At 37.4% G+C, this 12,590-nt stretch overlaps 1 protein-coding gene across 1 annotated transcript; it reads right to left on the bottom strand.

Moving 5' to 3' along the window:
• Positions 1–174: 174 nt before the first annotated feature.
• Positions 175–5,200, bottom strand: LOC101739372 (2-aminoethanethiol dioxygenase). Its single transcript, XM_012696264.4, has one exon. The coding sequence runs from the start codon at positions 5,178–5,180 to the stop codon at positions 4,311–4,313; it is 870 nt and encodes a 289-aa protein (XP_012551718.2). The 5' UTR covers positions 5,181–5,200; the 3' UTR covers positions 175–4,310.
• Between the last annotated feature and the right edge of the window lie 7,390 nt (positions 5,201–12,590).

Here is a 12,590-nt window from a genome sequence, read left to right on the forward strand (position 1 = left end):
AGTTTTAAAACACAACGGTTGTCCAACTTTTCAAACAACCCACTACTGTTTCACGGCAGAAGTAGGTAAGGCGGCACACCTACCAGTGTGGGTACCAGAAGACTCCCTACATCAAGAAAAAATAAGTGTCCAAGTTAAGGTTAGTTTTAATTTAGCATGGAATGAAACAATATAAACAGTTTAAATTTTTTAATAACAAAAATGTATCCTTAATAAAAAAATAATAAAATACATACATACTATTATTATCTAAATATTTAGTTCAATTCTTTTAAGCACATGGCAATTTTTAAGTATAATAATAATTACAATATACATTTTCAGTTCATAGTGCTCTCTAAATAACGTGGACTGGAGTACAAATAAGTACCTACCTACTATTGCAGTTTCTCTAAATTTTGTTTTATATGATTCGCAGTAAAGGCACTGCGTCTTGAGCTTTTTGCCGCTTCGCAATAACCCTCGTAGTCCTGCGAGAGCCGCCTCTATCGAATATCACAACATCGGAATCAAAAGTCGACAACAAATTACAATACTAATGTATTTATTGAGCGCGTCTGCACTGTATTTGAGTCGTCTATTATCAAAGGTGGCAATCTGTGCATCTGGACAAAAAAATGTTATTGATATGTCAATACAGATTGATTTGAATATAATCGTCTCCTTCAAAGAATACGGTTCAAAACCTGCATTAAATAAAGGTTAATAGTTAACCTAATATTTATCTAAGATGTCGTTCCGAAAAGTTTTGTGACTGCCAAAGGAATACAAAGTCAATAATTCGTTTTTCTGATTTACCAATAATTATCCAAAAGTCAGATTGCCGGCTTTGATAATAGTCGACTCATTTACACTTTAATCAAATTGTAATTCATAATAAACAGTGTGCTTAGTGCGAGTTTATTAACGTTCCCACTTCGATAAAGCGGCACGACACGAGAACCCTCTTATCGTGGCCGCCGGTAACTACATTCCCGATCCTGCGGACAGAATGGAAAGCAGTCGACGTCGCCCAAAACACGTCATCTCGGATCCTCCCGATCCACTAACGGTGCTTTTAGGTACTTCAAGCACCGGTCACCGTTCTCGTCGAACCCGAAATTAACTCTCAGACACAGCCCACTGAGTTTCTCGCCGGATCTTCTCAGTGGATCGCGTTTCCGATCCGGTGGTAGATTCTGCGAAGCACGGCTCTTGCTAGGGTTCGTGTTAGCAACATCGTCAGGTTTGAGCCCCGTGAGCTCACCTACTAAAGTTAGGGTTACGCTGACATAGCCGCTAGGGCTAACAGCTTAGAAAAAAAAAAAAAAATCACGTTCTCGATAGCGTAAAAATTAGCTCATATTTGTATGGAATGGGATCGCTTGCGTACGTTTGCCGTTAGGGGCGCTGTTCCAACTGCATACAAAATTGGTTTTACTACTTAAATTATAAAAACTTTTACGCTATCGTTATCGAGAACGTTAAAAAACTCGCACTAAGCACACAGATAACACAATACAGTCCATTATCACTATCCATCGAAGCGATCTATACGGAAGTTACGAAACGAAACGAGAAAATGGTATTTCTTGTTCTCCAGCATTCAAGTGTAGGTTCATTGACCTTGCGGTTGACCAGGCAAGGTAATTTGAATTTTACCAAATCTCATTTTTAAAAAAATACTATGATTTTTGGCAAAGCTTCCACGTTTTTATACATTCTAAATATTAACGGAGTGACTTTAATGTAGAAATTTTTTAGAATTAAAAATAAATTAATTTTAATATAACATGATTTTGCTTATGAACAAATACTACAGGATACATCTTAAATCATCACATTGTTAAATACTTGTTTCTTCTAATTTTGTCTTTATGTCGAGCTTAGGTAATCTATTATTTTTTTCTCATTTAAGCTATCTTAATTTTACAATTAGAGATCACATAAAAAATTCGTTGCAATTCTTTGTGCACATTGCCTCTTATAGTCATAGATTAATTGTGATCTATTACTTAAAATGCATTTTTGAAGGAATGTAAATTCTGTACATACTTAATTAAATGTGATGAACGTTTTAGACAATAATACTCCCATACTCGTGTGTGAGTTTTTTTTTTCATTGCCCATGTAGGCAGACGAACATACGGCCCGCCTGATGGTGAGTGGTTACCGTCGTCCATGGACTTCAGCAATGCCAGGGGCAGAGCCAAGCCGCTGCCTACCGTGAGTTTTAAGAAATTGCTGTAAAATTTTTTTTCATTGCTAGTGTCGATTTTAACTAAACTAAGATATAAAGGCTGATTCTAATTATTGAATAAAAACTTTTCAAACTGTTCTATAACTAATTTGTTTAAACAAATATTTTACAGTGTTTTAATAGACTGAATTTAACATAAAATATATGATTACCTTAAACATAGTAAAAACTATACATAACGTAACTGTAGGGAACCAAGAACTTTAGAGTACAGTATATACACTTTATTTTATACAAAGATGGATATTGTGAAGGTAATTAAAAAATGAAATTTTCAATAGGGGCAGTTGTATCAGTAAACTATATATAATTAATAATTTACATATTGTCAGTTCCAACTTAATTTTGTGTGATTTTTCATTAAACACAGAGTGGAATAGCTTAACATATAATTTTGTACTCATTGTTACACAAAACAGTTCATAATATACTTTTTTTGATGTTTCTGAGTAATGTTTTCTACACTTTTACATTGGACGATTGTTTCATAATTATGACAAAAAAAATTAATGCAATACTGGAACATTTTCAGTAAACCCACTAACTGTGTCACAAATTCATGACCCTGTGTTCCCAGCATAGAAAAGAAAACACATAACACATGTAAAGAGCATAGCATAGCATAGCAAGAGAGTACATAATTACCTTCATTTGAAGTTAAGCAAAATCAACTGTTTTGATGATATAGTGTTAAAAAGTCTAAAAATTAAGTGATTCAATCAAGAAGTTCCACATAAAAAAATCAATTTGTACTTTTTAAAATTAGGTTTATATGTTTATGGAACAGTTTTAAATTTTTTTTGTTGACTATTTAAAAAATCTTAGAAAAGGGAATAGTGTTATAAATATTACTTAATAATTTAGAGAAAACAAAATATTCTGCATGGAGACTTGACGACAAAAAGCCTAAAATTTTAAAATACTATTCAAGAAGTACTTAGCAAAATTGTAAATTAAAGAAAGTTATATTAAAAGCAACTATTGCGCAAATACAGAAGAAAAGAGATAAATCTAAAAGACTAGAAAATTACAGTTTTATGCAATAAATCACTTGCCATACAATAACGAGTGATCACTACATCACAATCAGTTTGCGAAATATGACAACAATGATAACATCATATCAATTAAGATTTTACACAACAAAGCATTTATATTAATTTTACTAATCTTATATCAATTAATTTAGTTGGTAACTGGTCTACATGTTATAATGTTGAAATACAGGTTTCAAATGCATGATTGCAAATAACATTTTTGAACCAAACCTTTTAAATAAATCAATAGTCACACAGGGACAATTCAGTATCGTCTAGCCCTAAAATGGTATTCCGTGTACTATGAGAGGTCGAGACTGATATATTTGTTATAAATCCGAACATCATGAGGTGTTCAGAATATCATGATTTGTTAGTGTCATTGTTGTGTCATTGTACATTTTAGAATTTTAAGAAAATCTGTTCTCCAACACTTTTTTAGAATTTTATTTATTAAGAATTAAAATCAAAGTTTTTTTTTTTAATTTATAAAGAAGTTGTCAGTTTCATAATTAATTTGTAAAACCTACACTAGCATCGCAAGTGTACTGGCTTTCTCAAAGTTTCTCTCTCAGCAGCCTAATGGACCTGGCACCACCACAATGAATCCATGGATTGCTAATATCTTCATCTCTCTATATCTTTAATTGAACTATCACATGTTTATTTTGACTAGTTTTGTAGTGTATTTTAATAGAATCAACAGTCTATAATATGTATTTTTTCATTTTGTAGAAATACTATTCATTTTATATTTAAAGTTTAAAATTTAATAACAGCTTTATAATAATAATTTACTATTGATAAAGCTAAACTACATTGTTTTTCACAATAGTTGCCTATGTTATGTCAACTTTGTATAGAAGGCACAAAATATTTGCACTATGGTTTTCACTTACATTCGTTTGCTTTTGCCCCAATAGGCAATCAAGCATGTGACTTAATTAATTAACATTAAAATTTATACACCGCCTAACTACTATTATTTCCATAATTGAGAATAACTAGCTACCTAAATTTAGATGAATTTGTATCTAAGCAAGTGTGGGCCCTAAGTATGGTGCTTGATCACAATAAAAACATTTTGGCACTTCTATCTCCTCCAATTCAACTAGATTACTACTTATTACGTTAGCCACTTCATAATACCGGCACCTTCTAGGACCTATACCTTCAATCATCGTATCGTATGGTGGTGAAAGTATATCAAAGAATGCTGCAGGCATATCCAAGGCCTCGATTTCGTGGTAATTTGATATTGTTGGAGTGAGGATGCAGGTCTCAGCATTGGCCTTACACACACGATCAGCCGTCACTTCCGCGAAAAGCCTTCTCCTTCTGTGAATACCCCGTGCCAAACGAGCTGCCTCGAATCTCGCGCGCACCTTGAGGTCTAAGCTACTCACCTGTTCTGTTAATGGGTACTCAGAGAAACTCCGTATATTCACTGCACCAGTAATCACTTTCAATAGTCCATGCATACGAGGGTGATCGTGGAGAGGCATTCGAAAACCAGGTTTTAACACGAAAATGCTCATATTTATCTGATAGTCTTCAAACACTTTAATGTACGTACATGGGGCTTTAAGCGGCTGCCTCCATGTCTCGATATCGTTGAGGCTATTATCGAATGCGAAATCTTCAGCTTTGAGGTGATCCATCATAGATTTTAACTTATTTAAGTTGGTCGTGAAATCCATTTTGAAATTGTCATCAAAGGTGCGCATTGCGTGCCGGTATATTGATACAATAGGCGGTATGTTAGTAATTTCCATGGTTGGCTTGGTTTCATTCTTAATATCCATATGAAATCTGCTTGTATTTTTACACAAAAATTTATTTCTGATTAAAAAAGTCGAAAATACTCTGGATGATAACAAAGTACACCTGTCAACAAACGTCATTTTTTCGGTGATGCCAGCTCTTTACTAATTCTACATATTTAACAAAATATTGACCAATATTTTTGTATTTTAACTTTTTTAATTATTTTTATTCTTTAAGCTTTTCCTTTTTGTATTTCAATAAATCAAAGTAATCAGTATTTTCGTTACCTGGTGGCGATTTACTAAAAAGAAACATTCAAACAATTTGTTCAGATGGTACTAAACTTTCTTTAGGAGTCAATTCAACATAAAATAGATATCGTGATGAAAGACAACGCCTAAGCCTAAACAGTAAATTCAGCAATTTCTGCTTGGGTTTTTTCAGTGGGTTGCGATTCCAATCTGGGTGTAGATTCATCTGCGAAGAAGGCCGGAAGTCGGACAATTTTTATCAAACCCCCTTCCCAGTTGAGCTATGGATCACTCTTACCCGTGTGCTTAGTGCGAGTTTTTAATTCCCGATCGCCTAAAAATTAACTCAAATTTGTATGGAGTTGAAACAGCGCCCCTAGCGGCAAACGTAGGCAAGCGTTCCATTTTGACAAGGGGGAAAATAACGTTTAAAGATTTCGTTATATAAATAGCTAGCTAATAAAATAGTGTTTTTAACTTAATTCTATATTTTTACTGGTTACATTAAATCAGGGTAGCGGCATCTATTATCGAATAGCTTGCACTACTAAAAGCGACATCTCTTGTTCTTTAAACACAAATATCAATGTCTAAAAGTCTGAACATACTTTTCCCTAGATGTCACTAAGCTTCAACTAATTAAGTTTTGCACTTCGTTAAGGTCCTTCGACATATATTATTGAAATTCAACATTAAAGCACCTTTAATTACTTTTCATATTAAATTGAGAGAGTAGGAGTATAATATCAAAGAAGTTAATGTTAAGGAAAATTTATTTATTTAATGATATTCGTAGCGATGTGTTCTAATAGTTCCATAGCATACTGTTAATGTCTGTTTAAATATTTGGAGCTTAAACGTACCGAGGAGTCAGTCGTTTAATTCTAAGCGTGACACGTCTCTTTAACCACTGAATGTCGCGAGATCTCGTTGGATCTTCTCAGTGGGTCTCGATTCCCATCGCGTGGAAGATTCTGCGAAGCACTGCTCTTGCTAGGGCTGTTGAGCTTGTTGTGTGAACTTGAGCTCGTGAGCTGAAATAGCGCCTTAAAATATCAGGGAATAGCTATTTCAGCTTCACCCTAACGTGTGTAGGTGAGCTCACGGGGCTCAAACCGGAGTGTTGCTAACACTGACCCTAGCTAGAGCAGTGCTTCGCAGAATCTACCACCGGATCGGAAATGCGACCCACTGAGAAGATCCGGCGAGAAACTCAGTGGGCTGTATCTATGAGTTAATTCGCCCGTCGAGCCCTTCGTCGCAAGCGACGGGTTCGACGAGGACGGTGACCGGTGCTTGTGGTGCCTAAAAGCACCGTTAATGGATCAGAAGGATCCATAATTACGTGAATCTCACATTAGAAACAAACCAAACTATCGAACGACAAAATGTTTTTTCAGGAGCGCGATCGTAACGCGTCTTCCTACAAAACATTTTATTGCTCTCGAGACAATTAAACGCAAAACAAATTCAGGTACATACTTGTTGCCTTATAAACGGCATCTAGTGGAGGTCAAATTTTATGTGTGGTCTCTGGCAGCGGGCGGCCGCGGGTGGCGCGTTCGTTTCCCACTTAAACAAATAACATTCGCCGTAAACGGTTTAATGAGGTTTTATTGAGTTTCCAGCCAGTTTCTGTGTTATGTCGAGTGAACGTTTCAACAATCGTTTAGCTGGCAACTATAAACATAGATAAATTCATCAGTACAAATAGATCGTTCGGTGTTCGGTGTTGAAAAAATACTCGTTACACGTCGCGTAGTCACCGAGTTAACGCAGGATTCGGATAATTTTATTAGTGAATTATTCGTATTTGTATGTAAAATTCATGCCACGGTTTACGCATTTAATTAATTCGCCATATTTCGGCGCCGTCAGAAATAGGATCGCTGTGTTCATGGCGCTAAATGTGGTGGAAGAACTATTTAAATTATAGAGCTATTCACAGTTGACAGTTCGTCTTCTCGCATTAAAATGTATCATCTCAAAACTTACTAATTTTACAGGAGAATGTTTTAAAGGTTTAACATGTGATATTTTTAATATCAATCATCTTTATAACATTTATTTTTAACAGTTTCATGATCTGTATTTTAAAGTAAGATTTGTTTATGTATTAATTTTGTTAATATGTAGTAGTTAACACAACGGTAAACTAAAAAAAAAAAATTTAAATTAAGCTGCGCTCTTTTGACAGTATTTATGAGAAAAATACTGGTGATTCCAAGTGACCAAATGATTCCGCATATTAATTCAATTTCGAATATTTTTGGAAATTGGACACTTTTAATGCGAAAAGACGAGTTGTCGTTCTAAGAATGAAATAGTATTTTGTCTGATTTGAGAATTGTGCGTTACATTCTGTAAATTACGTAAAACGAAAATAATGGTTAATTAATTTACTAAAAATACAACAAATTGATCAATCTTCAAATACATTGAATATAGACAGTGTGACCCGATTACTTTTTATCTATTAATCGATTTTTTGCTCGATTTTTTCATTCATATCACAAAAATGTTTCGCGGCCATTTTGTATAGGTACTAACCTTATATACCTAAAGTTACGTATTATTTAATACAGATGAAAAATTAAAAAGAAAAATTCTTTCGTTTATATTTAGAATTCGTTCAAAACCAATTAACCGGTACTTAGAATCGGCGCTACCGTGTTCTGTTGTTTGTCCGTGCGTCAGGTGCGCGGCTCGATGGGGGGCCTTCCCGGAACTCTTGATGTGGCGAACTGCTGGAAAAATCGTTAAGAAATAGAAGAGTAGAGAGGGGCCGGTTATGATCTGTTTTATGTGAATAGTTGAATTGAAAACGTAACATTTAATCTTTCATTTACTATGATGTAGAGACAAATTACCGGAAACTATCTACAGTAGGTACCCGGCGATAAATATTGCACATCAACCGTGGGAAAGAGACGGTTAATTTTTGCTTTGTAGAGCGTTATACCTGTCGCACATTACCTAATTGACATTTAATCTCCATAGATACCGGATCATTAGTGTTTCGTGGCATACAGGTAACGCTCTACAACAATAACAAAATTAGACGACTGTCTCTTTCTAAATATCAATGTGCAATATTTATTGCCTGGTACTGTATACATCGAGTTGTTGTAATATACTACTGAGAAATATATATTTTTTTACAGAAAATGATTTAATTGTTCGTATGTATATAAAAAATGATTGAAATCGTCTGTATTATTACGGTTGGAGCGACGGGTGGGAACTTAGCTGGAATTTATTAGTTGAACTGAGTTAGCACAAGAACTGCGTACTCATTAATTTTACTGAGACTCCTGAGGTACAACATAGGTATAACAGTATCACTGTGTTTTCAATCGGAACAGAAGGCAAAGTGCAATAAGTTACTGGTGGTAGGACCTCTCGTGAGTCCGCGCGGGTAGGTACCACCGCCCTGCCTATTTATGCCGTGAAGCAGTAATGCGTTTCGGTTTGAAGGATGGGGCAGCCGTTGTGACTATACCTTAGAACTTATATCTCAAGGTGGGTGGCGCATTCGGATAGTCTTTCTTCACCCTTAGATATTATTACTAACATGAAAATAAAATAAAAACGGAGACCTAGAGGCAGACCCAAGACAAGGTGGAGGGACGTAGTGCTGATGGACAAGAGAGAATGCAATGTTGCTGACGAGGATGTCGAAGACAGAGCGAAGTGGAGGAGTAAAGTCAGGAAAGCTGACCCCACCACCATGTGGGATAAATAGCTGGAAAGAGAGAGAGATGAAAATAAAATAACAATGAACAAAAAAACGCTAGATAAAAATCGTAAATGTATTTCATAATTAAACGAACAAATTGTTTAATTCGGATAGCCTTTTTTCACTCTTAGATAATATTATTAACATGACAATAAAGAGACAACAAAAAAAAAACGCTATATAAAAATCGTAAATGTATTTCATAATTAAACGAACAAATTGTTTAATTCGGATAGCCTTTTTTCACTCTTAGATAATATTATTAACATGACAATAAAGAGACAACAAAAAAAAACCGCTATATAAAAATCGTAAATGTATTTCATAATTAAACGAACAAATTGTTTAATTCGGATAGCCTTTTTTCACTCTTAGATAATATTATTAACATGACAATAAAGAGACAACAAAAAAAAACCGCTATATAAAAATCGTAAATGTATTTCATAATTAAATCAACAAATTTTTTCGTTGGGATCTACTTGATGCTGTCCGCTGATGAACCGTCAATACTAGCCACTAATAAAAAAAATATTAAATCCGGTTCGTAAAGGACTTTCGTGTCAGAGAACACCCACGTGTCTTGGACGCTCTCAAAATCGCTCCGAGGGGTCAATTTTTATTTAGGGCCATCCGAACGTGCGGGATCTCTCATTGGGTCACAGCAGGACTCCGACACTTAGACGTTTCCGGTGGACTTTGTCAACATTTCGCATGCTTCGAAATTTTTTAATTCATTCATTCAAGGACAAGGCACGCATTAGACAAAGACAAAGCATCGTTTATTTTTGTACTAATTATGATGAAATAGCGTGTTTTTTTTTTTTATTTGTATTGAAAGAACTAATCTAGCTCTAACGGCCTGGCCACGGGGATCGGCGGTGCGAACAGCGAAGCGGTGGGCGAGGCGACCATTCGCGCAGCACCGTTTGCAGGCCACGGGTACTCACGTTCGCCGCCGCGACTAGTAAGGAAGTCCGACAGCGAAATGTCTATATCGAAATTATCTCGATATTGCTTACAAATTAATAGTTTTTTGGTTCAGGACCTATTATTTGGAAAAGATTGTGAAGTACATGATTTGAATAAGAATCGGAGTATACCTATAGATGGAGAATTCCACAAGAAGTACGAGAAATACTTTGGGTGGCTAGACTTCCAAATAGCTGGTCTAGCTAGTATTTCAGCTATTTTATTTTTTTATTGCTTAGATGGGTGGACGAGCTCACAGCCCACCTTGTGTTAAGTGGTTACTGGAGCCCATAGACATCCACAACGTAAATGCGCCACCCACCTTGAGATATAAGTTCTAAGGTCTCAAGTATAGTTATAATGGCTGCCTCACCCTTCAAACCGAAACGCATTACTACTTCACGGCAGAAATAGGCAGGGTGGTAGTACCCACCCGTGTAGACTCACAAGAGGTCCTACCACCAGTAATTACGCAAATTATTATTTTGAAGATTTCATTTTTATCACACGATGTTATTCCTTCACCGTGGAAATCAATCGTGAACGTTGAGTGTTGTTGAGTACGTATTTCATTACAAAAATTGGTACCCGCCTGATATTCGAACACCGGTGCATCGCTCAACACGATTGCACCGGACGTCCGTTAGGCCACGACGACTTTAAAAATATAAAATAAAAAATAAATAAAAAATATAAAAATTTCGGCGTTAATTTTTCGCGGCGAAAACAACTAAACTCATTTAATCACTGCACTATTCGCCGCGACTACCGCTCGACTCCGTGGCTCGCGCCGTCCGTATTCATGCATTTGTTTTGCTCGCCCGCCGCATCGCGCGATTCGCTCGGTACATTTCGCCGGTCGCTTCGCCGGTCGCCGGTGCGCGTGGCTTGTTAGGTACATTTCTATGCGCTTGTTTTAGTCGCTAGACGCTTCGCCGTTCGCACCGCGCGAATATTCGCATCGGCGAATGTCCCGTGGCCAGGCTGTAAGTGTAGTGAGCGCTCACACGGCCCGTACACATTTGAATTCTCTCGGAGCATCGTGGTATGCGAGTAATGTTGATCTTCACGACGACCTAAATCTAGAACCGATATGTAACAGCCTGGCCACGGGACATTCGCCGATGCGAATATTCGCGCGGTGCGAACGGCGAAGCGTCTAGCGACTAAAACAAGCGCATAGAAATGTACCTAACAAGCCACGCGCACCGGCGACCGGCGAAGCGACCGGCGAAATGTACCGAGCGAATCGCGCGATGCGGCGGGCGAGCAAAACAAATGCATGAATACGGACGGCGCGAGCCACGGAGTCGAGCGGTAGTCGCGGCGAATAGTGCAGTGATTAAATGAGTTTAGTTGTTTTCGCCGCGAAAAATTAACGCCGAAATTTTTATATTTTTTATTTATTTTTTAGTTTATATTTTTAAAGTCGTCGTGGCCTAACGGACGTCCGGTGCAATCGTGTTGAGCGATGCACCGGTGTTCGAATATCAGGCGGGTACCAATTTTTGTAATGAAATACGTACTCAACAACACTCAACGTTCACGATTGATTTCCACGGTGAAGGAATAACATCGTGTGATAAAAATGAAATCTTCAAAATAATAATTTGCGTAATTACTGGTGGTAGGACCTCTTGTGAGTCTACACGGGTGGGTACTACCACCCTGCCTATTTCTGCCGTGAAGTAGTAATGCGTTTCGGTTTGAAGGGTGAGGCAGCCATTATAACTATACTTGAGACCTTAGAACTTATATCTCAAGGTGGGTGGCGCATTTACGTTGTGGATGTCTATGGGCTCCAGTAACCACTTAACACAAGGTGGGCTGTGAGCTCGTCCACCCATCTAAGCAATAAAAAAATAAAATAGCTGAAATACTAGCTAGACCAGCTATTTGGACGTCTAGCCACCCAAAGTATTTCTCGTACTTCTTGTGGAATTCTCCATCTATAGGTATACTCCGATTCTTATTCAAATCATGTACTTCACAATCTTTTCCAAATAATAGGTCCTGAACCAAAAAACTATTAATTTGTAAGCAATATCGAGATAATTTCGATATAGACATTTCGCTGTCGGACTTCCTTACTAGTCGCGGCGGCGAACGTGAGTACCCGTGGCCTGCAAACGGTGCTGCGCGAATGGTCGCCTCGCCCACCGCTTCGCTGTTCGCACCGCCGATCCCCGTGGCCAGGCCGTAAGAACCGCAAAGAAGCGTCAGAGCGGTACTTTGATAAAGCAGCGCGACACGATAACCCTCTTAATCGTGGTCAGGAGACGGGGCGAAGCGAAGCCATCGCCAGCCATACAGGGTGGAGTGCGGGGTGAGGCAAGGGGGTTGAGTTGTATGTGAATGCTCTAATCAAGGAGCTCAGCAGTACTCTTGTCGGCTGCCATATTAATGGAGTCTGTCTCAATAATATCAGTTATGCTGGTGACATCGTGCTGCTTAGTGCGTCGGCCTGTGACCTGTCTAAGCTGCTTGGCATATGTGACAGATATGCTCTAAGTCACGGTCTGGTGCATAATGCGAAGAAGAGTGTATGGTGCTTCGGGTCAGGGCTGGGTGTCTGGATAACATTA

The sequence above is a fragment of the Bombyx mori genome, chromosome 26 (assembly GCF_030269925.1).
Source record: "Bombyx mori chromosome 26, ASM3026992v2".
Lineage (NCBI taxonomy): Eukaryota > Metazoa > Arthropoda > Insecta > Lepidoptera > Bombycidae > Bombyx > Bombyx mori.

What these genes read in the sequence shown, in the direction of transcription:
- LOC101739372 (XM_012696264.4), bottom strand. Translation starts at nt 5,180, where the DNA reads ATGACGTTTGTTGACAGGTGTACTTTGTTATCATCCAGAGTATTTTCG.